General features: G+C 33.4%; 1 protein-coding gene across 1 annotated transcript in view; it reads left to right on the top strand.

Annotated features, from left to right (window-relative positions):
• Window positions 1-26134, top strand: part of Alk (Anaplastic lymphoma kinase) — a 1262077-nt gene that overhangs the window by 625324 nt on the left and 610619 nt on the right. Inside the window, exon 4 of the mRNA XM_081725826.1 lies at window positions 24118-24248. Coding sequence (XP_081581952.1) covers window positions 24118-24248 — 131 coding nt within the window. The remainder of the gene's footprint in view (window positions 1-24117; window positions 24249-26134) is intronic.

Below are 26134 nucleotides of genomic sequence, written 5' to 3'. Positions count from 1 at the left end.
AACATTTGAAACTTCCCTTCATTATCATAGGAAATGTATTTGATTTGATGAGTCAGCACGTAAGATGGTCGGTATATTCTTTTTTAATGGCGCTATCAAGTCAGATCGTTATTTACCACAACTGTTTCATCCATTTGTGGAACAACTAAGTGGACAACAACGAGATTACGCCTTGCTTTTCAACAAGATTGTGCAACAAGACATACATCAAGCCAGAGATTGAGAACAGTATGTGAAGTGTTCAGGGACAAGGTGATAGCAATAAAGGGCCTGTGGTCTCCGAGATCATTGGATCTTTCCACGTGTGATATCTCTCTGAAGAGACTGGTGGCATTAAGGAACAAGATATACAGAATTAATCTGTGCTCACTCAACGACTTGAAAGTCAAAATTTCTGACGCCATTGCACAGATAACACCAGATGATATATGGCGTTTTACCAACAACATGCTCAGTAGACTTCATTTTTTCTGCTCGAAGAAGGATCTCATTTTCAACAATTTCGTAATTGTGATTGTGATTATGATGTTATAATACCCCTATTGTTGTGATTATCGTACTATAATGTTGTAATGTGATGCAAAAATAAAATAAAATAAATAAAAATAACCTACTAACTAAAACAAATGTTAAGAAATATTGAATATTAATATCCGGGCCACTTTTAGTGTTACACCCTGTGTTAATACTAAATCAACGTACTAATCGTACAGCCGGTTGTTAAATGATTTGAATGAGACCATTGCGTACACCATAATTGAATCGGTGAGATCCAAAAGGAAAACATTCCATGTTGAATGATTTTGAAAAAAAACATAAAAAAAACTACGCATCGCTAATTGGGTGCTATTTAGAAAAAAACTTACAATTGATCATTTGTAATACTAGTTATGCCTCATGTTCTACAACTACTTTCCAGTACGATATAATCTTAATTTATGCCGTAATTAATGCTGGAACTGCTTGGAATGTTTTCATTTTACATCTCAGTTGATTTTGGAGAAAAATATTTTCTTATTTTTTGTTTAAAATTGCTATTTAATGTTATAAAATATTATAAAAGTTAAATTTTTATTATTTTCATTGGTACGTACTATGCGCTAAATATAATTGATATCTTTGCACAATGTTACAAATGTTATGATACAGTATAAAATATTTCAATGCTTCTGTTGAGTTTCTTTTTTTTAACTTCTGATGCATTTTAAAATATGCACATATATTGCACATTCATTCAATCATAGTCATCTTATCTGTCACCATCTTCACCTCGTGTGGGCCAAAGTAATATTCTGTCATAGAACTCCTTGTATTCGTGATGAATGTGTTTAACTATTTTTTCCACATCCTGTACTTTCTTCTTGTTTATAGGAATATCGTGATTGTATGGAGGAGTTGCTGGCAGAATTACATCCTCGCGACCCTTGTAAAGGTGGAAAATATCACTTTGCAGTCCATCAATGTAGACAGAGACTTTTACATATCCCCTTTGATCTTTCGTGTAAATGAAATGTCTGAACTTGCTTATGTGAAAGTCGGATCGATTTTGCGTGCCTTTTGTTTGTTTCTTAAAAATAGAGGGCCACCTTTCATTGTAGTTGGCTATTTGTTGAGTTTCTACTGTTTTCACTTCAAAATATGGATCTTTCTTCCTTGCCATTTTGATGATTTCGTCATATTGCAAAGGCAAATAAATTCTATCACCACGACGAACAGCTCTCTTTACTATAGCAAAGTCCCTGTCACAGGGTAAGAAACTGTGACCATGTAATGGAAAATCACTTCTGAATCACTTCAAAACGACCACACATCGTTAGACTCAAGAGCAACCTGATGAGGGTATGGTTCCGATTTTGACCAACCTAATGAGGAATCGCTGAACACGTGAAGAGTTTTCACTTCTTGTAGAATGTAGTTATCTACATAATCAATCAAAAAGCTACAGATTTCATCAGGTCCTTTTCGACATTGACCTTCGTGGTATGTATAAAATACAGCCTTATCATCTGTAAGATTGTGGATAGAAAACACTATGTACCATAACTTTCTACAGTAAAACATTCCCTGAACAGTTATTGAGGGAAATGGGAGATTCTGCACGAAGTAGAAAACTATATCTGCAACATCCTCTCTTTGCATAGTGAACTGATTTCTTGAAGTTTAGAATAGAATTTTTTGCTGGACGTTTATGAATTAGAAGTTGAACAGTGGCAGTTGTTTTTTCAACATCATTTAGCACGGGCAACTTTATTTTTTGACCTAGTTCTTTGCATTGTGAGCAAATATCCACTTGGGTCTGACCAAATCTGTAATCAAAGTTTTCACGGTATCCTTAAGATTTGGATACTCATTCAGAAAAAGTTCATACGTTTTCTTACACGTTGAACCACTCTCCAGGTAAATTACAGGTGAGGATGTGTAATGAGCAACCGTAATGGGAAAAGAAGAAATATGTTGATGGATCTTGACATTCGCATCGTCAGGTATAAGTTTACGATTATTATGCTTACCTCAAAAGTCAGTGGGGAGTTCGTTCCTCTCAACAAATTGTGCTAAACGAAATAATGCTTTGCTAGAAACACCATTCAAACTGAGAAAGGCTTTTCTACATACTTCAATTCGTTTATTGCTGTTCCCTTTTATAGCAAAATACTTGTAACTCGATGTTATTTGTCTTGATGATTCTTTTACAGATCGGTGTCTCTGAACGTCTTATCGTCTGATGAAACCCTTTAAGTAGGTGTCTCATTCGTTCTTATTTCTACCACTATAAACGTGCAAAATAATATGGTCTTTTTCTTCATGCGTAAATTGCGAAATACAGTTTCTCCTACAACCACAAGATTCACCTGTTGTCTTCCTTTCAACTAGCTTGCCTTTATCAGTAACAAATTCTTTCCCTTCATTCCTAGCTTTCTTCATTTTTGCTCTAAGATTTCCAGTGCTCCTACTCCTTTTCTTTACTGGATTTTCTACACCTGATTCCGAAACTGATTGCTCCATGGTGTAAACTGTACTCCTTTTAACTCGGCAACAACTAACTGCTAGTTCAATTTGCACAACAATGCACTGCAAAGAGCGAGAAAGGGAGGTACAAGAAACAGTAATGCAGACCTACCAACATATAAATAATCCTACAAAATGCAGGCCTACCAACATTTGATAATCACAAAGCAAAACATTCCTCTTTTACTTGGCTGTCCTAAAGTAGGTATAATGAGTGCAAGAAGGAAAATATTCCTGGAATCTTTTCCTTTTGCATGTCATTGAAAATTAAACACCTCAGTTTAACAGGCAAAAACAAAGGAATGTTTTCCTTCTTTGAACAGTTGGTGGTACAAAGAGAAAAATGGCTATCTCAGTTTGAAATGTCCAAAATGTGGAATGTTTTCCTTTTGCATCTTACCGATTCAATTATTTGTAGACCATTGATTTTTATTAGGAATTATTTTCCTATTTTCTTTGAAATGAACTGAAACTTTTATTTATGTCTTCTTCAAGTCTAATTTGACACCCCTTACTTTTTTTTAAAAAAAAATAATGTACATATGCATAAATTTATATTACTTTATTAAATTTGATTAACTTTTGAAATTACAATATGTAATTTTCACAACATTTAAAATGATTTTATGAAATCCGTAGAACAAAATCATTATTATTGTGGTTTGTTTCAAAGAAAATAGAAAAGAAAAAACATTTCTTCATATAAATCAATGCTATTGAGCAAAAATAGTGTTGCTATTCAACGCCATTATAATACATACATTTAAGGTGTGTTGAATTCTTCAGGAAAAAGCACCTACTAATTATAACTCTTCAATTATTAAGATTGCGCAGCTGGCATTGTATGTCAATGAAGACCCACAATTACATTTTAAAGGCTTGTATTTCAAAAGGTTATAGAGATAATTAGAATTACAGACAATTGCTAGTGATTCAGTTATGCTTGTATATCATCAGGCCTACCTTCGTAATAGATCTATGTTAATGAATATTGATTTTTGCATTTTAGAGAAACATTCCGATTTGATTAATCTGCAGTGATACTCAATCACTGAAATACGTAAATAAATAAATAAATAAATAAAAATAATTAGTGGCCTTTATCATTTAAGTTTCATTGCATACGTATTTACATTATATATATATATAACTTGTGTTACTTAATTTATTTGAATTATTTGTTTTATTTTATGTTTGTTTGGTGAAAGAACTAATGATTATACCACTAGTGAAAATTGCCTATACTTGGCTAAACTCTGAGTACGTTTTATATGCTAATTTGAGAATATTGAATCCAATGAAGCTAGTTTTAAAAATATTTGTAAATAGAGTCACGAGAAAAATGATCTCAAAGTTGGAGTCTTTGAAGTACCGCTTATGCTAATGGTAAAAGTACTGACGCTTGGATACTTTTGAATTGTGCCTTTTATAAACATTTGAGGTGTTTTTTGTACATATCCGCGCATAGGGCTAACTAGAAATATAATCTGGAAGTTGGAGTATTTTAAGTATCGCTTATGCCAATAGTAACAGCGGTTATGTTTGGATACATGTCTAATTGCTTTTTTAAATAGAACTTTGAGGTTATTGAATCCAATTGAACTGTTTTGAGACATATTCATTCATGGAGTTATGAGAAAAATTACCTCAAAATCCGGATATTTATAGTTATCTATATCCCACATTTGAGAATATTTTTCTTAGGACCCCAAGAACGCGTATGTTTATAGATAGTTACAATGAATTCAGCGTTCTCAAATCAGTATAGAAAGTGCAATTACGAATGTATCTAAGCGTGGGCATTTTTGCCATTGGCATAAGTATTACTTCAAAGATACTAACTTCCAGATCGTTTCTCTCGTTACATAAAACATTTGCTGATTGTTGACAATTAGTATGACATTTTTATGACGATAGTTGTCGATTTCTTGGTGATTATTATCAAAAATTCATAAATTACGAAACAATTCTGAGTCAGGAAGAATTTTCTCGGGGCACAGAACAACCTCGTTATGTGGAACATTTCTGAGGTTAAGCTTATAAATTCTAGGATATACACTTGCGAATAATTTTGTTCGAAAATTGTAACAAGAGATTAAAGTTGTTGATAACACATGTGAGAATATGATATATAAAGAATATGTGCCCAGAATATGATATAAAGGAATATGTGTCTGTAATAAAGGAATATGTGCATTGAGGAAGTGACTCAGCAATGTACTTGTAATTACTTGCACAGTCTAACATCATTTACGGTGCAAGTCTAATTATGAATTTATAACTTCTGAAATTAATAATATTTTCAGCGATGTACCCAGCAAGCTATTCCAAGGAAAAGGCATGATCATTTTAGAGGCGGATTTCTACATACGAAAAGCAACTCAAAAATGTTTTAGAGTATAAAACCGCTAATAACTTAATATATGGTACATACATACATATATACACATATACATACATATTATATACATACGTACATACGTAGAAATTATTATTATCATTTTCCCAGTGTTACCTTTCTGAAATGTAGATCTTGAGAGTGTGTGAAGTTAAAATCACAGATTGTAGGACATGCACGAATAAGTTATTCACAAGGATATAAATACTGTTTATAAAAGTCAGATGGACGATGTGTATATTGCTATGAATCATTTTAAAAAGCTCGAAGAGAAATAAGATCGAACTCGTATGTATTGTATATATAGTAATCAATTCGCAGCTATGAACATCCAGTTAGGAAAATGACACTGCAAACTAAATTATTACTTTATGTCATTTTAATCATATTAACATTTCTTGGTTTATTTATTTTTTATAAAATATTCTTTCACATTCTGTTATAAACATTCCTTAATTACTGTATGTGTTAAGTTTTAATAAACATATAATGAACAAACTCCATTTGGGATGGGCGGGCCCTCATGCCTACAACTGCGAGTATTTTAGGTATTATAATTGACATGGTTTTGAGATACACGGCTTTGAAAGTTTGGGTACGTAGTGAACACTATTGAGAAACCTGTAAGGAATTGGCCATATCTCTGTCATCTGTTGACCAAACTCGGTAATTCTTCGAGGATAACAGATCCACCGGCGTCAAGCAGCATAGGCTGTTTCACTCATTTTTCACGGTTTTGAGGGTTATCATTATTTTCCTCTGTCATCATCATCATAGGTATTCTGCCTTTATTGGCAGGTCACTTGCCGCAGCTGAGAAGCTTCTATGCTCCACGGTCCTCCGCTAACTTCTTCGTCTTCGCGTATGATCTTTCTGTTTTTATATCATCCATTAATTGTAGTCTCTTTCGCCCCCCTCTCTTTCCCGACACCATACCCTCTAGGACGTCCCTCATGATACAATCTCTTCTTAGGCAATTCTCCCCTGTGGTCTTCAATTATTGTTAACACATGTATGACTAAAATATACATGTGATTTACAGAATTGATATTTTGAAAGTAGAGCGACTCGGAACAAATAATCGCACATAAATGTCCTTGTTGATAACAATTGTCTGATTTGCGTTCTTGTGTAACCAAGCAACAGTTTCCACAGAATGAAATTAAGTTTCTTTCTTCATTGTCTTCATTGTAGCCATTACTAGCCATTGTAACCATAGTATTATCACAGATTCATGTTGTGTTTGAAGATCTTATGTTTGTGCAAATTAACAGCGTGGACTTACGTGATTTAATGTTGTGTTGCTTCTTGGATGCGTGGTCTGGTGTCGAATTTTTAATTAAGACTTTTTCGTCCACTGTGAGTATATTTATTGTAGAAAATCTGTAAGTTTTACGTCTAATGGTTATTCTGGCTTGGATAAAGGAGACGGTAACGATGTGAAATGAAGAAAGAGTGGTATGAAGAAAGTGAGAGGAAACGGGAAAAACACGAGAAAACCCACGCACACGATGCTTGTCCACTACAAAACTCATTTGGCACGGGCTGGGATCGAACCAAGTACCCTATGCACAGAGGTGAACGCTCTATCACTGATCCACCGCGGTCCCTTATCTATATATATTTATTATAGATGTGTACTTGCTAATACTCCTGACATATGGTAGTAGTAACAAAATTACTCGTATAAATGGAAAATGCAAAAGATAGAACCCCCCAAAAAACTAAAATGTGTTTTAATGACTTTTGTATTACAAAAATAAAAAACAGTGACATTTCGAAAGTCCTATATATTACTTTTTTTAAATTTAATTATAATCCAACATTATATATACTAAGTTCTAGGTGTACTTGACTGGGACATGTTCCATCGTCTGAGATTCGGCTGTATTTTCATGACATCGGTTCTTACCAGTATGCCCTAACGCACTCATTTAACTACACAGTTTGTGGGCATAATGGCAAGGAAGTAGGACACAAACTTGAGAAAACTAGAAGAAACGTTGGTAGCAATTAGGCAACGAAATCAAAATGTGTGTTGTGTATTACAGATTTTTAAGAGTTTATACGTATGAAAGGTTACTTTTCATTGAAGAGCATCGATTTTATAAAAAGAACGTTATTCAATGCGAATCAATCCCTTAATCTGAGGAAATTATTTATGGATATTATTTAGTAAGCTAATAAAGCACGAAGTTCAGGGATGTTTTCAACCAGAACCGCATTTTTAGAAACAGCCAGATTTTGAGATATTATTTTACATGCCGAGTAAACAAAACTAGCACAGTCAGGATTGTGACTTTGTGAAGGTTTCTTGTAGGTATCGATAATGACCTTAAACACAGACATGCATTCACCTTTTCTCTCCCGATAATAATTCCTCAGGAAATCGTGGAAATCATTTACAATCTTTCTTCCTGTAAGATGATCTTGACTTTGTCTTCAATGAAAGCACATTATTGTATTCTTCATTTGTCGCAGATGACTAAGTACCAAATGACCTTTCAACTAGACAGTTCTAATTCAAATAACTTATTCTCATCTCTGACAGTTGACGTAAAAATTATCTCCGTACCAAAATGACAGGTGCCGTGTTTGTGCTGTTTTATGTTCAGAATCAGAGGATTCATTTTCTGATAGATGGAGTTCGGAGATGGAACCGCTCAAGTCTTCAATAGTATTTGTGAATGTATCGTAGAACTTCTTGCGACATCTGAACTTTTTTGAGTGTCTGAATGAAATCCTTTCCTAAAGGAACAATTTTTGGAATAATATATATTCAATTCTTCGGACTCGAGGCAAAGTAATCAATGACTTCCAAAAGCCATTTTTTGACACCACTTTCGGCCCCAGAAGAAGTTACGAGGGTATTTGTTCTTTCATGGACGCCGGAAAGATATGAAAGAAAATAGCCTATTTTTTATTTGTATTTTATTTATTTCATTTGTATTAATAATAAAAAATAGTTTCGTACATTTTCTACCAGAAGATACACAGTAGAGCAAATTTTATTACACACACTTATCAATGGATCAACTGAAAATCAGAAAGTTTTAAAATTATTGGAGTCCAACGTAAACAAAAATGAGTAACATATCTACTCAAAAATCACTTTTCTTTTGCAGTACATTATACATTAGTCACATTATTTGATAAATGTATTATAACATTTAAAATACAACATGAACTTGCGTAATTGATTTGTATTCTGTATAATACGGTGGCGTTGTTTTGCTTATCGTTTTCCTTGTTTACGAATCCTGAAACCGCTAGTGTTTGTCTCCGAGTTTAACACCAACTTTCGGAACGTCTTGCTTTGTAAGTGAATGAATAGTTACACCGTAATGAGGAGCAATCGATATCTGTATGAGAGAGAAAATTTTACCATATTTTCTCCACGTTTTAGTTCTTGGAAGGATCACTATGCAGTTATTAGCGAGAAAAAGATCCAATTAATGATGAAGGTGCAAATAGACGAGTAAGATAGAAATTGTTGATTAAGATAATACACAGTTAACCAATATGTCGTAACTTTTACTCTCCACACGCACACTTCTCAATTAATAAGACTAGGACTAATTACGCTCTCTAGTGATATTGATATCAATTATTGCTTTCAAATTCCCATGTCTCTCTCCCCTCATATACGTCAATATAAGCGTGAACCATACAAATCTATTTATTGTTCAACTTAGAAAAAAGTAGGTTATTTTATCGTATCAGAGATATAAATGACGACTCATATATATATATATATATATATATATATATATATATATATATATATATATATATATATATATATATATATATATATGCAGCATTTATTTCTAAAAATAAGGGTGCTGGTACGCTGGACCTCAGGTTCATAATTGACACACCTTTCAGGGTATTATTATTATTATTATTATTATTATTATTATTATTATTATTATTATTATTATTATTATTACTATAATAATAATAATAATAATAATATTCAGTAGCGCATCACTGGAGTCTTGTAACTAAAAACTCTTGACGTACACATAAAGATGCTTTTAAAAATTTAATCTTAATTTCATAATACAATAAACGTAATGACAATCTACAGTTCTCAGTGATTTGTTTGTTGTTTTTTTCTCGTTTTGTAAACGGGCGAAAGTAAGGTGCTTTTTTGTTTTCAAAAGGCATCAAGAGTTCCACAAATACTGAATTTCAATAACACACATACAGTACATTGTTCACATAATGCTCTTCAGAATACAAATCATGCTACCAAAATGATCTACAAACCTCTACTAAATTAATGGATAAACTTTGCGAAAAAACCTAGGGAATGTTTTCACTTAATCTTCTTCCTAATAATGAATAAAACCAATTAATTGGATACATTAAAATGGAAACTGAGTAAAGGCTTTTCTGCGAAGAAAGCACAGAAGTGGAGTCCCAACAGAATTTTTGTACTGGCTTTCAGTTCAGTCGAATCTCACGAGAGACAAATTTGTTGGACTAATTTCGTTGTGGGAGGTCAGTCTTTACAGGAAAAAAATCTGCTCGGTTCAGAGCCTTTTTAAGATAGAAGAAGAAATATTCGGTCTTCTTTTAAAAGGAGCCAGTACGGCGTACCGTCGAGTACCGCCAGAAATAAAATACTATATATATATATATATATATATATATATATATATATAGCGATTTCTAGGCCCATACTTAACCTATATTAACCTTAAGTAACGTCCTTTTAGACCTGCCACTTCTTAGTCTCCATCTGTGTACTAAAGTTCAGATTATCTTGCAGTCAAATGAATGCTGTGCTGTATTTATTAATGAAACTATTTCTTCTGGAATACGAAAAAAAATTATAAGGCATTTTGGGAAAGTTTTGCCCTACAAGATCTCCTACGAAGTAAACTACTCCGTTTTGGTTTTTCATAAAAAATGATGTATACCTTATATTAGGGTTATTAATGAAAACACTTATTCTTGAAATATGAACAAAATTACCTTAGTCATTGAAAAATCATTCGAAAAAGCTCATCCCCAAGAATTAACTAACCCTTGGTAATTTTCTCATATTAGGAAAGTTTAACTCGGTATTTAATTTCATTTCTAGAAGCAAGTTGACATACACATACGAGTATGACGTACAATCTAAAAAAAAACAAATCCTGTGGGAGTAAGTCATCTCTAAGAGTTGCGGGATGAGATGATATATCAAAATAATCACAAATGACCGATATTAGTGTCGCATCCATAGTTTTCCGGGTCACTAATATGAATAGTGACAGTTCCGGTACCGTTTAAGTCCAAGTTCAGCCCCTCATCCACGTGTGGTAGTGCTGAGAAGGAGTGAAAAGTAAAATCTACAAAATGACAGGTATTAGTGTCGAATTCATATCTTTCGGAGTCACTAAATTGAGTGGTGTGAGTTTCAACGATATTTAAGTCAAGTTTTGTAATATATATATATATATATATATATATATATATATATATATATATATATATATATATATAGAGAGAGAGAGAGAGAGAGAGAGAGAGAGAGATAAGCTGACCTGGGAGGCGTTATTCGTGGTTAGTTTACTTAATTCTTTACTTTTTACAGGGGTAACATCGAAAACTTGTTTGTAGTTATTTATTCTAATCGGTTTCTTATTTTACAACATGGGTAACGCCAAATACGTTGTTTCTCGTTGTTTATTTTAGTTAGGTCTGTACTTTCTGACAAGAACATGTCAATTGAATCAAATTTACAGGCGCAACGCTGAAGTTATTATTCTTCATTATTTATTTATTTATTTTTATTTATTTATTTAACAATCACCAGATACAGCTCAGATGCCATTTTATACTGGATATCTAACAACAACAACAACAACAACAACAATGGAAAGGAATGTTTTGAAGGTATCGGCCTGGGCCTGTTTAGTAGGTACTATCTCGGCATTTGCCTGGTAGGGCTGAGGGAAACCCTGGAAAATCCCAGTCAGGATGTTCGGCAGCGGGGATCGAACCCACGACCTCCCGAGCGCGAAGCAAACGCTCTACTACTTGAGCTACTTCGCTCGGTAAATTATTTATTCTAATCACATTATGCTTCCCGTGCAACGCCAGGTATTCCAGCCATATAACATAAATATGTGAATCAACATATCACATTGAGCTGAATAAATTGAGATAGTTGAAGGTAAATTTTCAAGGATAATTTCCGTAAAAATTAGAAGAAAGTGAAATGAAAATGGTACTATGAAGGATATCGATGATTGCTAATATCTGTAATGGTTTTCATTCTTTTTGAATAGATTATTTATGTATTTATTGTGCATTTAACCCGTGAGCTTTGTTTCACATTGCGAAATTATAGTAAATTCCGAAACTATATAATACTGAAATTTAATTCTGAAATTGGAAGCAATAGATCTGTAACTCTTATTTATAAACCTTAACAATCTCTCGGCCAACGTGGGATACTTTTTTGTAATTATTGTTCTAAAACTGTAAAGAAAAAAAAACTCTTGTATTGCTCAACATGTTTAGCTAAAGCGTATACCTCAACACAGCCTTTAAGGGTGTAAATTGAACGTTGGTGTGCCTCATAAATTTGCTATTTTAAGTTGGTGGACACAAAGTACCCCCCCCCACACACACACACACTGGTAGAAGATGTGACTGACATTTGTACGTAACATTCCTGAATGGCAGTATAATAAGTAGTGTATCCCGCCTTTTCTGAATTTGGCGGTTAGTTTCATCCCGTGTATTGTTTACTTTAGTCATTGTATATTTTTATGAGAGTTAATAATTTGTTTCTTTTGCACTATATATTTAACCTTAACAGGTGGATACAAAATTACCACACCTTGGTAGTCAGCGTTATAAAATATACCTAGCTAATGCGAGCGTTAACTTTGAGTCACTGAAGCCATGTCAAATAGCCATTTCACGCCAACTAATGCCATTTTTACTTCCTAAGGATTAATGTTGAAGCCGAACAACCAAGGACCCCACGCACGAGAGGTGAACACGCTAACACATTTAATTTTTCTATTGTCAATGAATATACTACAGGGTGGGAAAATATTGTACAAGTATATACATCATATATGATGAGTGAAGAAATTCAAGTCATACAACAAACATTAGCATGTATTAATCAGGTAACATGACAACCCCTATGAAACTGGTGTGCAAAAAATTATGAATACATCATTTTTAATATATCATCTACAACAGATAGGTAGTTCACAAACCTTTTCTGCTTGATAATTTCTGTGGTCTTACATCGCTTCACTCTTACAATAGATAAAAGTAATAGTCTGCAAGGGTTGGTTTATGACTTTGAACCAATTATTCCACAGTTACACCACACAACCAGTTAACACTATTTTATGTGTGAGAATAATGTAAAAAAATAGAAACAAAAACATTAACAATGAAATATGCTTGATCCCTCAACAGCAGAGAATACGCATGAAATTTGCTAAGGTCAGCTAAATGTGTGTCACCAAATCACAACTGAATAGCTGATGTCTCTATTACAATGCGAACTGGTCCCTATAGACATTAACTTAATTTTCTATAACTTCATATGAGCTGGTATTATGTAATGTACAATTTGATACCATGTAGAGCTCTTATTAACATTTAGTATATTACTACATATTAATATTTGTCTAGATCTTATCCCAATTATAGTTAGGAACCAGGGCCGGCTCGTCATATAGACAACCTAGGCGGCTGCCTAGGGCGGAAACATTTAGGGGCGGAATGAGAGGCTTTTTTTTAACATGCGTTTTATCAACATTAGCTAAAACGTACGTGCGCCAGCGCCTTACACATTTAGGAAGAGGAAGTTATGAAAAATAGGATAACCCAAGATTGATTGCTGCTCATCTGTATGGAGCGGGGGAACGTCTATCTGGCCATAGAACGTTTCCGTGTTTCCACTGTTCATTCTATGACTAAAGAAGATCTGCATTATTTGAATATCCAGACTCCGGATGCTCGAAGAAATGTCACTGACTTAAAGTTTCTACATAAGGTAGTCAATGGAAACTTAAAAGTCTGAGGCCCTACTTCACCCTTCACATTCCTTCCCGTGTAGCGCCAAATAGGCCTACCCACTTCTTCCACCTTTCCCGCCCTAGACTGTCGATTATTCAAAGGTCATTCTTTCACAGAGCACCAAATTTATATAATCAGATAACAACTGCTGTGGACATTTTTTAAGCTACTCGGCTTTTGATAGGATAATTACACAAATTCAAAATAACTAAAAATGAATTGTCTTCATCTTTGGCTTTTTTATTTACTATTTTTATTTTATTTTTTCAATTGTTAATACATGTTATGTTTCCCTGTGTAAATGGCACTCGATATATTCAGTTTGGCAAATCCACGGAGAGAATGAGCATCTAAGAAGAATCAGAAGTGATGATAAAAGACATACTCATCACCTGGGGAAAAATATACAAAATGAATTGATCCAATTGTTAGCTGGTGCCATAAATAGAGAGATCCTGTTCTCAGTTCAAAAAGCTAAATATTTTTCCATTATATTGGATTGCTCTTCAGACCTTGGTCACACGGAGCAAATGACTATGACCATCAGTCGTTCTTTCAGAAAAAGTGTTCCGGGGGCACTGATGGTACTATTTTATGTATTATTATATTATAGACGTATTATTTTGATCTCGTCTGGGGGGAGTGCCCCCAGAAAACATGTCTGGAAGAAACACTGATAACCATTAGATTCGTGCAAATAATTTCTTCTGCGGTAACGTCAAAAAACGAATCTGAATTTAATCAAGTTCTGGTGAAGGAGCACCCTTTGGAATTTATGTCCCTGCAAGAAAGTACTGGAGCGTCTATGACTGAAGTAGGGGAGACTGGGGCTATTTGAGTCAAGGGGTTTATTGGGTCAAACTTAAGAAAAAAATGTCACTGCGCACTTAATATGCTCATCAGTACGCTGAATTTGCATTCATTTGTGAGTTCGTTGGTAAAGGAATGGTTGTATGTGTCGTTGATCTTTTGCTTTCTTATCAGTTGATGTAAATATGAGACTATTCTGAACAAAGTGGGTTGCAATACTTCATATTTTGGTCTGATATAAAATAATGTCAGCATAATATAAGGTGCTGAACCTGTATAAATGCGTATATTTGTAAAATTATTACCGTACGCGTAAAACAGAACGTCCGCACGTAATAACAGCCATTTTTGGTGTTCTCCTCTGTCTCGTGTGAAAATAGTACATTTCTAAGTGAACATGTGCAAAACGGGGTTATTTGAGTCGAATAAATTGGGGCTATTTGAACCAATGGAGGCTATTTGAGTCAGTTCTAAATGTACACGAATATCTTTAATTTATGAATTTTAGTTTTGTATTTATAGTTCAGCCTCCTATGTGATACATGTATGTGAAACAAAACACTTCATTTCCTTTTTAGATGATACGAACATACAAATCAAAACATAAATACACCAAGTAGAATAATGAAGACATGGAGAAGGCCATGCAAAGTGTAATGAAAAGTGATTTGAGTTTGTGTGGAGCTTTACAGTTCTGCAATTTTCCTTTTGAAACTTTGCGAAGGAAAGCGCAGATCGAAAGGGTGAGACTAGCTTGGGTGATAATAATGGAACAGTTCAAAGTAGAAACCCGAAAGTCATAGGACACTCTACAATACTGACGGAAGAACATGAGGAAGTTGGTGTTGCAAATTATGATTTTCACGGTAAAAGGACTAAACTGTACCATGAAACGATTCATAACGCTGTGCATCGATATGTAACAATAAACCAAATTCCACAAACTTTGAGAAATTAGCTGATGAAGGTTGGTTTTCAAGTTTCATGAAAAGACATCCGAATTTATGATTACTAAAGCCTGAGGGACTTTCAAGAGCTCGTGCTGAGGGCGTTAATAAGGAAGCAGTGAGTCTGATTTTCAATTCTTGAAATCCGTTGGTCTCAATACAAAAACAACAGCGTATATACAATGTGGATGAAGCAAAGTCATTGTAAAAAGGTAGAAAATAGACAGTACTTACGTTGAGAGAGGCGAAAATGTCACTGTGATAGTCGCTTGGAACGCAGTTGGACAATACATCTCACGATTTATTATTTTAAAAATCTGCGTATGAATGAAGAATTTGTAAACAATCTACCACCAGCTTCTCAATTTCCTAATCATATAGCGGTTACGTTAATAAAGAGCTGTTAGTTAGCTGGCTCTAGTTCTTTTCAAACAAACAGGGCTGAGGGAAAATGTTTGTTAATTTTAGACGGACATAGTTCTCACTGTTCGCTACAAGCTCTCAAATTTTGTGAGCAACATGGCATTGAACTTTTGTGCTTACCACCTCACACCACTCATGTATACAATATTACAACCACTGGATAAAGCAGTGCATTTTCATGACATCAGCCTATCAGAGCCCAGAAGTTCAATTAATAATCGAATTAAAAATCCAGTCAGTGAAAGGTATTTAAGAGTACATGGGATATACAGCATATGATGGAACAGCAACTCCGTCATATGCTGTACAGTGTTGCAAATTCTTCTCACTCTTACATAAAATGTCAAACGTATTTCCACGAAGAAGAAACAAAGTTCAGGTCTACTTATTTCTCCCGAAAATCCCAACAGCTTTGCACGAAACGGAAGTAATAATGGAGGGATCTGGTAAAGCCTGCTCGAAGATGAAAAGTATCAGGAAGACAAAAATAAATAGGTCTGTGCCTTCATGTGTTAACTATGCTACACATGATGATGATAATGATTAGAATGAATCCGAGAACAATGTACCATGCGGATTCTGTAAGATGAAATATTACTCTAAAGATCAGTGAGCAAAGAAGAATGGATTCTCTGCCAACATTGTAAGCAGTGGTACCATGAGATATGTGGTGGACCTTATGGGATAAAAGAGTTTGTATGCCACCAGTGCCTCTAGTTTACATATTTCTTGATAACTTTCATTGTTTCGTACTTCAGAAATTCAAGAAATTATTGATAATTTTGTATAAAAAATAATTTTCATGCACATTGCTTTCTCCAGCACAAGTTTTAATTTTCATCTTACTATACATTTAATTTTCATTGACAAGACCACTCGTTAAATTTATTTCGAACATAAATCTTATTGTGAGCTCATTTTCATTTGAAAAGTTAAATTTGAACTGTAGTTTTTATTATTGTGTATTCTTTTTATTTACTGAAAATTAATGTAGAACATGTAAAACTATCCGAAGTTTCTTTTTATGTTATTTTATCAGAAGTTCCCTTTTTGCTGGTTTGCTTTTACAAGTGTTTATTTCAAAGAGAATAAGTCAATTCATTTTAAGATGAATCTATACGTCTAAAGTATTAAATAACATGTAAGAAGATTAAAAGTCTTATATTATTACAACACTGAACACGCTTTTCCTGAACACCCCCCCTTCCTAAAGAATTGTTCCACTTATTTTCTTTTACTATAAATTTATGTTTTTTTACAAATTATATAGAAAAGAGTATAATTTAAAAATATACATGAACACTAATGTAATTAATGTAAATAATGTTGATACAGTGAAATACTCAAATAGCCCCGTGAGAAACCCAAATAGCCTCGTGTTTTTTACTAGCCTCGAATTCTGCCATTTTAAATTCGTTTCCTGAATTTCCATGATTTAACATGTTCTTTAATCTTTAATATTTTGTATTATAGTAATGTACGTAGATTATGGCTTATTTAAACTTTAAAGTGCATCTTTTTTTTTTTTTTTTTTTTTGGGAAATTTTGAGTTTTCCCTTAAAACACTCAAATAGGCCCGGTCTCCCCTAATTCTTGAAAAGTTAAAAGGTTTGTCATTACTTGTTGCGAATATTCGAGGACAAGATTACGACAATGGCAGTAATAGGAAAGGAAAGGAAAGTGGTGTTCAGAAAAGGATATTGGATATTAATCTACGTTCATTCTATGTTCCATGTTGCTCGCATACTCTAAACCTCGTGGTCAATGACGCAGTTTCATGCTGCTTGGAAGTAACCATCTTTTCTGATGTGATCCAACAAATTTATGTATTCTTTTCAGCATCAACACGTCGATGGGAGATTTTATGCCGTCACGTGCCATCTTTGTAAAAATCCTGAGTGATACACGATGGTAAAATCGAATTGATGCACTTACGCTTCTGCGTTATCAGTTGTTAGGTATATGTGATGCTTTGACAGAAGTATCTGAAGATACCTCCTTGACAGGCTCCAGTGGCATTATAACAAAGATAGAAGCACTTCGGTTACTTGGAAATCTCTCGGACTTCAAATTTGTAGTTTCTCTTGTCACATGGCACAACAGTTTATTTCAAGTTAGTGTAGCAAGTAACATACTACAGGAAAAGGGTTTGTCTCTCCGAAGAGCAGTTAGTCACCTAAAAGAAAAGTCATTGCTAGAAGTGATTTGGTATTCGAGATAACTGTGGTTGATGCTCGTGAAGTAGCAGATGAAGTTGGAACAGAACCATTTTTTGAGAAAGAGAAGGTCCGCATTTGAAATAAGAAGACAATGTTAGACTATGAATCAATAGATGAATCTGCAAATGTAACTGACCCCGCGGAAAATTTCGATATCCATTTTTATTTTGCTGTTTTAGACACGGCTATGAATGCAGTCAAAGAAAGATTTTCTCAGTTAAATTATATATGTGTTATCTTCGGATTTTTGTACAACATTCATGATCTTAAAAACAAAAGCGCAGCAGAGATTAAACTGTTGTGTGAAAACTTGGAGAAAGCCTTAACAGTTGAAAATAAAGAAGAGGGTATGAAAGAATTTGATATTGACGCTTTAGGACTTCTTTTGGACTCAGAGGAATTTGTCATAATCTTAAGACTCAGTATCAACCTCTGAAGAAGTCCTAAAGCTACATTTCTACCATGGTCTTGAAAATGGATTTCCTAACGTATACGTAGCTCTTCCTATTTTGCTCACGTTACCAGCGTCCGTGGCTAGTGAAGAAAGAAGTTTTTTTTTCGTAAATTAAAACTTATTAAAACATATCTTCGTTCTACAATGTACCAAAAAAGACTAGTAGGTCTAGCCACAATTTTTATTGAAAGTGAGTTAGCAAGACAAATATACCGGAAATTCCTAGTGAAAGAATTTGCAAGTATGAAAGAAAGAAAAGTATCATTAAAGTTATAAATACTACTGCTCAATTTCTCTCAAACAGTGTGTGAGAGACTTACGGAAATATTAAAATGTACTATCCCAATATTACAAACTTTATTTTGTTTTATCTATTTATTTATTTATTTATTTATTTATTTATTTATTTATTTTTTACACTCGTGCAAACACAATTGATTTTTCTGTGATATTTGTTGAATGTAGATAAAGCTTCAAGATCAAATTAAGACCTTCAATATTCTTAGGTTGAGTAAGAACATACATGGGTGCTCTGAAAATGCTATCTTTTCAAACAGCAGTAAACTGCAACTTAAATAGAAAGAGCAATGTATCTTGGCAATAGTGTACAGTTGAACTTCTTTATGATACAATGATACTTCTCTTTGCGTCAATATGTTTATAGATTATGGTTAGCCCTGCTAATATCTACTTCGTTTCCTTTCTCTTAAGAAAAATATTTTAAAAACATTAAAGAAACATGCTCTGTTTAAAAAATAAAAATTAAGATACAAAACGTACACCATTAAATCACACTAATAAGCAAAAAATAAAATAAAGCATACTAAAAGTAAAACATAATTCTGTTTTAAGCAAATTACATTTAAAAATATATTTATGCATTGTATTTCATTAGGATCAATATTAATAGATCAAAACCGTTTCCACGAAGAAATTAAATGTCAAATGAGAGCAGGGAATTTATGTTATTATTCAGTTCAAAATTTTGTGTCTTCGCTAATTTTGTCGAGGAATTTGAAGCTTTAATGATAATCATGCCTGCTGTGCTGTAATGTCGCGAAGCATGGTCGCTTACGATGAGGGAAGGAAACAGATTAAAACTATTTGAGAATACAATCCTGAGACGAATATTCCGACTCAAGAAGAACGGGAATGGGGATTGGCGGAGACTTGAAAGGAGGAACTGCACAATTTATACTATTTACCAAACATTGTTAGGGTAATCAAGTTTAGGAGGCTCAGGTGGGCAGATCATGTAGCCAGAATAGTAGAAAGTAGGTACGCTTTCAAAGTTTTAACTGAAAATCCAATCGGAAAACTACTATTAGGAAGACCTAGGCGCAAAAAGGAAGGACAATGTTAGGATGGATCTCGTAGAAATAAGAATACAAAATATAAAATGGATCCAGTTAGCTAAGGACAGAAGTCAATGTAGAACTTTTGTAGACGCGGCATTGAACCTTTTTGTTCCATAGGCCATAGAGTTAGCTATATTTGTGCATGACTAATAAAAAAAAGCATGAAGAATGGTCTCATATACAGTTACTTGATTTAAATGAGAATTTAAGAATTTATGAATTGATTATTTATGCTTTTCTTTGCTCGTGCATAAAGACGATTTCTTAAAGTTATTTTCTTAAAAACGGATGTTTTTACTTTTTAATAGGACTTATTCTACTTTGTTTGCTATTTTTTTTTAAAAAAAAAGCGCCACATTTTTAAAAATATTTAATATATTCTACTTTTTGGGTCATAACTAAACTAATTTTCTATTATCATTTTATTCTACTTTATTAATTTATTATTCAAGTTTGATTTTTCATTATGCTCCATAAAAATTTCTCTTAGTTAGAAATACTCGTATAAAAATATATAGAAGTATATGAAAGTCATAATGGGAACGTAGTATTATCACCTGACTTATATGTCGCTGTACAAAATTTCATAATTGTATGTCGTCGAGAAATAAGCTAAACTAAGTTTAGAAGATACAAAGACATAGTTAAATCATTCTAAATTAAAGAAATTCATGTAGGAAAAGAAGGATACTACCCATTTTAATAATAAAACGATCGATCCTAAGTTTAAAGTGCATATCGACACATACGAATGTGTGTTCTGCTCTTAATTCAACATGGTATTGAAAATAAAATTTGATTCTGGTATTTAGTCATTGATGTGGTTCATTAACACTTCAAGAATCCAGAGGAACAGAATAAGTCACTTCACTAAGAAAAATGATTGGGTTGAAACGTGATCACGCGGTGTGGTTAAGAATTTGAAACCAAATTGAGTTTTTTTTGGAAATGATGGGTGATCAATTAAACCCAACTGCATTAACCGCTGGGCCAACAAAATAACTATATGTCACTGTAGAATATTTTAATCCAACATTTGGGTCTTACCCGGTTAACGGAAAGTGTCATGATGTGTGAAACATGTAGTTTAAAGGAAACTGACGTACGTGGACAATTTAGTACTGCAAAAATTATTTATTTATTTGTGAACAACCACACAACAGACAAAGCCCAATTATAGTGTTGGTACATTACAAAATAAACTTACAATTACAACACATGTTTGTTATTTACTGTCTGTTTAGTCGAAATTATACAGAGTTATATCTTGACAGAGCACAATTACTATAGCAACATTAGCTCCGCCCCAAGAGGAAGGCTACAGACGAAGAAAATAGAGCTGAAAAGAAGAAACATTGCATCCAAGCTACAATACATGAATAGCAGTGCTCTCATCTGTCTTTCTTATCTGTTATTCTTATGTCCTAGCACATAACAACAGATGGCAAAACTGTTACTCATGTAGCTAACTCTTCTCAGACTATTCACAAATTTAAAGGACTATTATTGTGACCAATTACAGAAAACATAGAACGTTATTCGTTTCTTGGTATAAATGCCAAATATACTGCATAAAGTTTTGCGTACAAAACAATAAAAATCAATGCAAATACTCACAGCCTCACCTTTGTAACCAACTAACGGTTCAAAATTAACCACATGTTGGGTTAAATCCCGTAACGGTTAATAGACACTTAGTTTTCAACCCATTATTTCATCATGTTTTAACTCCATCGTGGTCATTTCTATCTCATTGTTGAGTAATTTGCCTTCCCTCCCTTCTCCAACCGATCCACAATGTGGTCATTTCTCTCCACCACGCTTGTTCACTTTTAACTACACGTTTGGTCAAGCACATAACCGGGTTAATGGAATTTACACTTTGTTGTATCATATTGCATACCAATTTGGGTTAAACGTATTAACCGGTTATGTGATTTCACATAAATTATGTCATTGGGTGGGACATTGAACTACACGTTCGCTTGAACTTATTTCGACCCAATTTAACTAAACGTTTTGACCCTATTTGGGTCGGAGCAGTTTTAGCCACCTGTTTAAGTTTTAAAATGTTTCAATAGGATGAATTTCATCCCAATAATTTTTCTCAGTGTTCTTTAGATTTAAAGAGGAGGAATTATCTCAATGAGCAGTTGATATGTTTCTTTCTTTCTATTTTTTTATGTATATAGTTTTATATATCGAATTTGTTGACGATTTGCTGAAAAGAGCATCTGAAAATTATGTTTAACATTTATTCATGATACTGATACATTGCAATGTAACTCACATACCATATATCCCCGGAACGTCCTGTGAAACATTCTACAGATCCTATACCTGTCTCTTATATTCAGGCAGTAAGAATTTAGGAACAATTTAATTATTTACAAATTTTAACATTATATGCTGAACACGAAATATTATTTGAATGTCTAAAAATCATCTCATGCTTTTCCCGCAAAAAGTTCAGAAATATCCCATAGGAAGTCCTGTTTCCGGTACATAAATGGATATCTGGCTTTCCACAGAATTTCCACGGAACGCCCGTTAACTAAATAGGACGTTCGGTGGACATTGCGACCTGTCGGTTCTAACATTCCTTGAACGTGCAAGAACGTCTGTGGTATGTGAAAAAGATAATGGACTTATACGTTCTTCTGAAATTTATTTTTTTTTCTTTTCAGTTATTGTTAGATTGACACACTATCATTTGAAATTTTATTAGTAATTATATAATATATACCGGTAGCTTGTTATAAACGTATAGTTTTCCAGTAAATTCTAAGTAAAAGTGCTGAGAAAAATCATTATTATTATTTCCTTGATAAATTGGAATTAAGTTTAACAAACGAACAGTATTCATTATCAATAGGAATGAGTTGTTTTAATTCTATTGAAAATTCTTCCAGGATACTCCTTATACGTGATTAAATGCCTTTTCCAATTAAGCTTTTAAAATCAGCTTAAATTTCTCTGTTACAGTCTAAAATATTGTAATACTTATAGTTTGTCCAGGAAATATGAAGTAGTAAAATCCCAAAATGCGTTTTTATTTTCTACAAAAAGTTTGAAGAAAGAATTAAATTATAAACTTTATTATTCTATTTTAGGGAAGATCCATTGTTTCACACAGACGGAACCTTATCTAAGTTGTAACTACATATTATCACGCTTAAGATTTTTTAGGAGTTTCGTAGATAGGCAAATAATATTTATTGACCATAATAAATCAATATAAATCATCAAATTATTATTTTAACATTTTATAAACTTCTGTTTCAAGTGTTATTTTTAATTAGTTATTTTACTTAGTGTATTATTTTCATTATATTTGGTATTAAAAGGAATCAAGAGTGGACACACTAGTATGGAATAAAAGTTTTAACATGTGCTATAAACATTTTTCGTTATATATCACCCATCTATGATTCTTTTAAATGACACAATTGTTCGCTGTAAACAACATACGTTAATCCAATTGTACCGCTGGAAGCTTCATAGGCACATTAAAGTTATCATTTACGATAGTAATAACACATCCGGAAGACAATGAATCTCAGGAACTACTTGATGAATGTAGATGGGTAAAGATTGGTAATAAAATTCGTTTATTAAGGCCATAGTAAAACCGTAAATGGTGGAAACCAACCATTTCCTATTTTAACGTTGATTACTACAGAATAAAAACGGTAATAGATCGCGATAAACAGTTTCTCGCAATTAATTAAGATCCCAACAATATATTCCATGTTCAATCTTATCTCTATCGAAACCAGAAGTTGTAGAAATCGACTTCCACTTCTAGTTTCAATATTAAGTAAATATCACGTCATGCAAACCAAACTTCTTTAAGTGGTGTACACATGATATTGTTACTTGTTAATATATTAAATTAGAACTTTAATTTGTCAATGAAGCTTCCATCGGTACAACCGCATTAACTACTTACGCCATGTTAAAGTAAGTTTCTTAGGCCAGAGATGTACAATAATCAGAAGTATATACCCAGTCTCGGATTCAGGATATGATCAAAGGAGGGGCTAAATCATTGTTTGCTGCTTTATATCCAGTGTAAAGGAGGTAGGATTGAAGCCCATTTTATCCAGTGTATATCTGAGCTTCAAGGGGGCAGGCTTTAGCCCCAATAGCCCTCCCCTTAGATCCGCCATCTTAAATTGATACTTGTAATCCTGTATCCACTCTTGCTCCCTCTAAGTAGTTTTACTGTAAAATAATACCGAGCGAAGTAGCTCAAATGATAGAACTTTGGCTTCGCATTTGGACAAATGCCGTGATGGTACCTATTAAATAGTCCCTGGTCGATACCTTCCCAATCCTTTCCATCCTTATTGTTGTTGTTAGATGTTCAGTATTAAATGACTTCTGAGTTGTATCTGGTGATTATTAAATAATAAATTATTTATCTTTTGTTTTCTTTTTTGAATGATAGGTGGAGAAGGGTTAACACGAACATAGGAAGACTTTCTGTCAAGTTCCGCGTTATTTTGGAAATTGTTCCAACATCACAGGTGCCATCGCATGTTGCTGTGGATAACATACGTCTCGTCGACTGTTTTCCAGGTAAGTTACACAACATTAATATGTTAAGTGTCGTGTATAACAATTTTTTATTTGACCTCTTAAAATGACCATGTCTGTAGTTTAGATTTTTATACCAATATGCCAACACATTTATGAACCATAAGAAAATACAAAATTACTGGTGTGAAAACAGTTGATAAGGTGAACATATTGAACCTTTGAATGTAATATTTTAATACCCGTAGAGGGGTATCGTTATTATATTATTGAAATGGAATGAAAAGGAAATGTATTTTATTTAGTAACTCTTAGATGTAAAGCAAAAATGTTATATCCTTAATACATTAGGGAACATGCTGCATAACATAATGTGAGATTACGAACCATAGTTTAATTGAAACATTGTAATTGATTTAAGTATTATGTTCTAGTCGCACATTCAATTATGAGGTCCTGTGAAAATTTTGCAGTAACCATGTTATCTCTGAACAAGCTTATCCTTGTATTCCTCCGTTCCTTAAATATGGTCAAATTTAGCAGTCAATAAAAAACATTTCGGTCATTTGTTTTTACTAAATTCGTAAAATCGTTAGTTACTTCCGATTTACTCGATTAACTAAGAAATATGTGCTACTCCAGAGTTGAAGTTTCTAGCAAACACTAATATATTCGAATGCTGCAAAAATTCCTTTGCAAAGTTCATGAGGTTGTAATGAAGACGAGATTATTGTTTAACACGTTCGCTGCTGAGCACGCCCTTCGGCGTCCAGTACTGAATTTGGCATATGCGCAGGACGCCGCTCGGCGCTTGTCCCTGTAGCTGATTCACTTTCCCGCCAGCGCTAGTGCAGGTATTGGCGGGAAAGTGAATCAGCTGCAGGGACAAGCGCCGAGCGGCGTCCTGCGCATACGCCAAATTCAGCCAAATTCAGTACTGGACGCCGATGGGCGTCCTCAGCAGCGAACGTGTTAATTATCAAAGTAGGCAAGACTTGATTTTAAGTTACGCATAATATAGGCCTAAATAGTTGTTACTTAGATAATTATTTATTATTGATGCTACTAGTAAGCGCGTTTGAAGTTGAGAGTAATCAAAGAAAACACAAAGCCCGTATCTGCTACGTATATTGTCAGGAAGGAGGTCAAGTTTGCCCGCGCTATTTTCAAGGGGTTTCTATACTGTGTCGTTTGAATTTAAACAACATTTTGAACTAAAACAATAAATGAAAGCTTTGAAGTAGTTCTATTTTATATTTATCATAAATTATTACGTATATGACATCATTTAAGCCATCATTCATATATATTATATATATGAAAACATCATTCAAGAAAGGAAGAAACTAGTAATAATTATTACTAACATTGAAAATGCTCTTTCAAACTTCAGTGTTCGCGCAAGAGACAAAACTAGCACTTTACAAAAAGCAATGTAGGTTATTTATATTGTATATAAAATAATTATATTTACATTTCGACACCATTTATATAAAGTATAATTATATTTACTAATATCTATTTCATTAAATTTCGCACATTACATTAATTATAATAGCATCATCGTGGTATTCGTGTCAAGTCATTGTCTCGGATGTAACATTACTTACATGTATTAACACAATTATTACATATCTTCTTTAGTTCTTTATTCATTGACCTCTATTCTCCTTTGCTGTTGTATTCTACCTAGGTAGTGATGTAGCATCATGATATTAGCAAATGACATATTAGATATAGCCCACTTAAACCTTATCTGTTCAAATTTCTATAATCGTTCATATTTAACTCAGGTATGCTATGTGTTAAATACAAGGCAATACATCAACATCAATTTCTAAAAACTTATGCCATGTGAAAAAATAATATAAGTATATAGATAATTACAGAAATCTCTGTTGATATTATTTCGTTCTAGCTCATGTATA

The sequence above is a fragment of the Thermobia domestica genome, chromosome 9, assembly GCF_964235325.1.
Source record: "Thermobia domestica chromosome 9, izTheDome1.hap1.1, whole genome shotgun sequence".
Classification (NCBI taxonomy): Eukaryota; Metazoa; Arthropoda; class Insecta; order Zygentoma; family Lepismatidae; genus Thermobia; species Thermobia domestica.
This window is presented reverse-complemented; position numbering and strand designations above follow the sequence as displayed.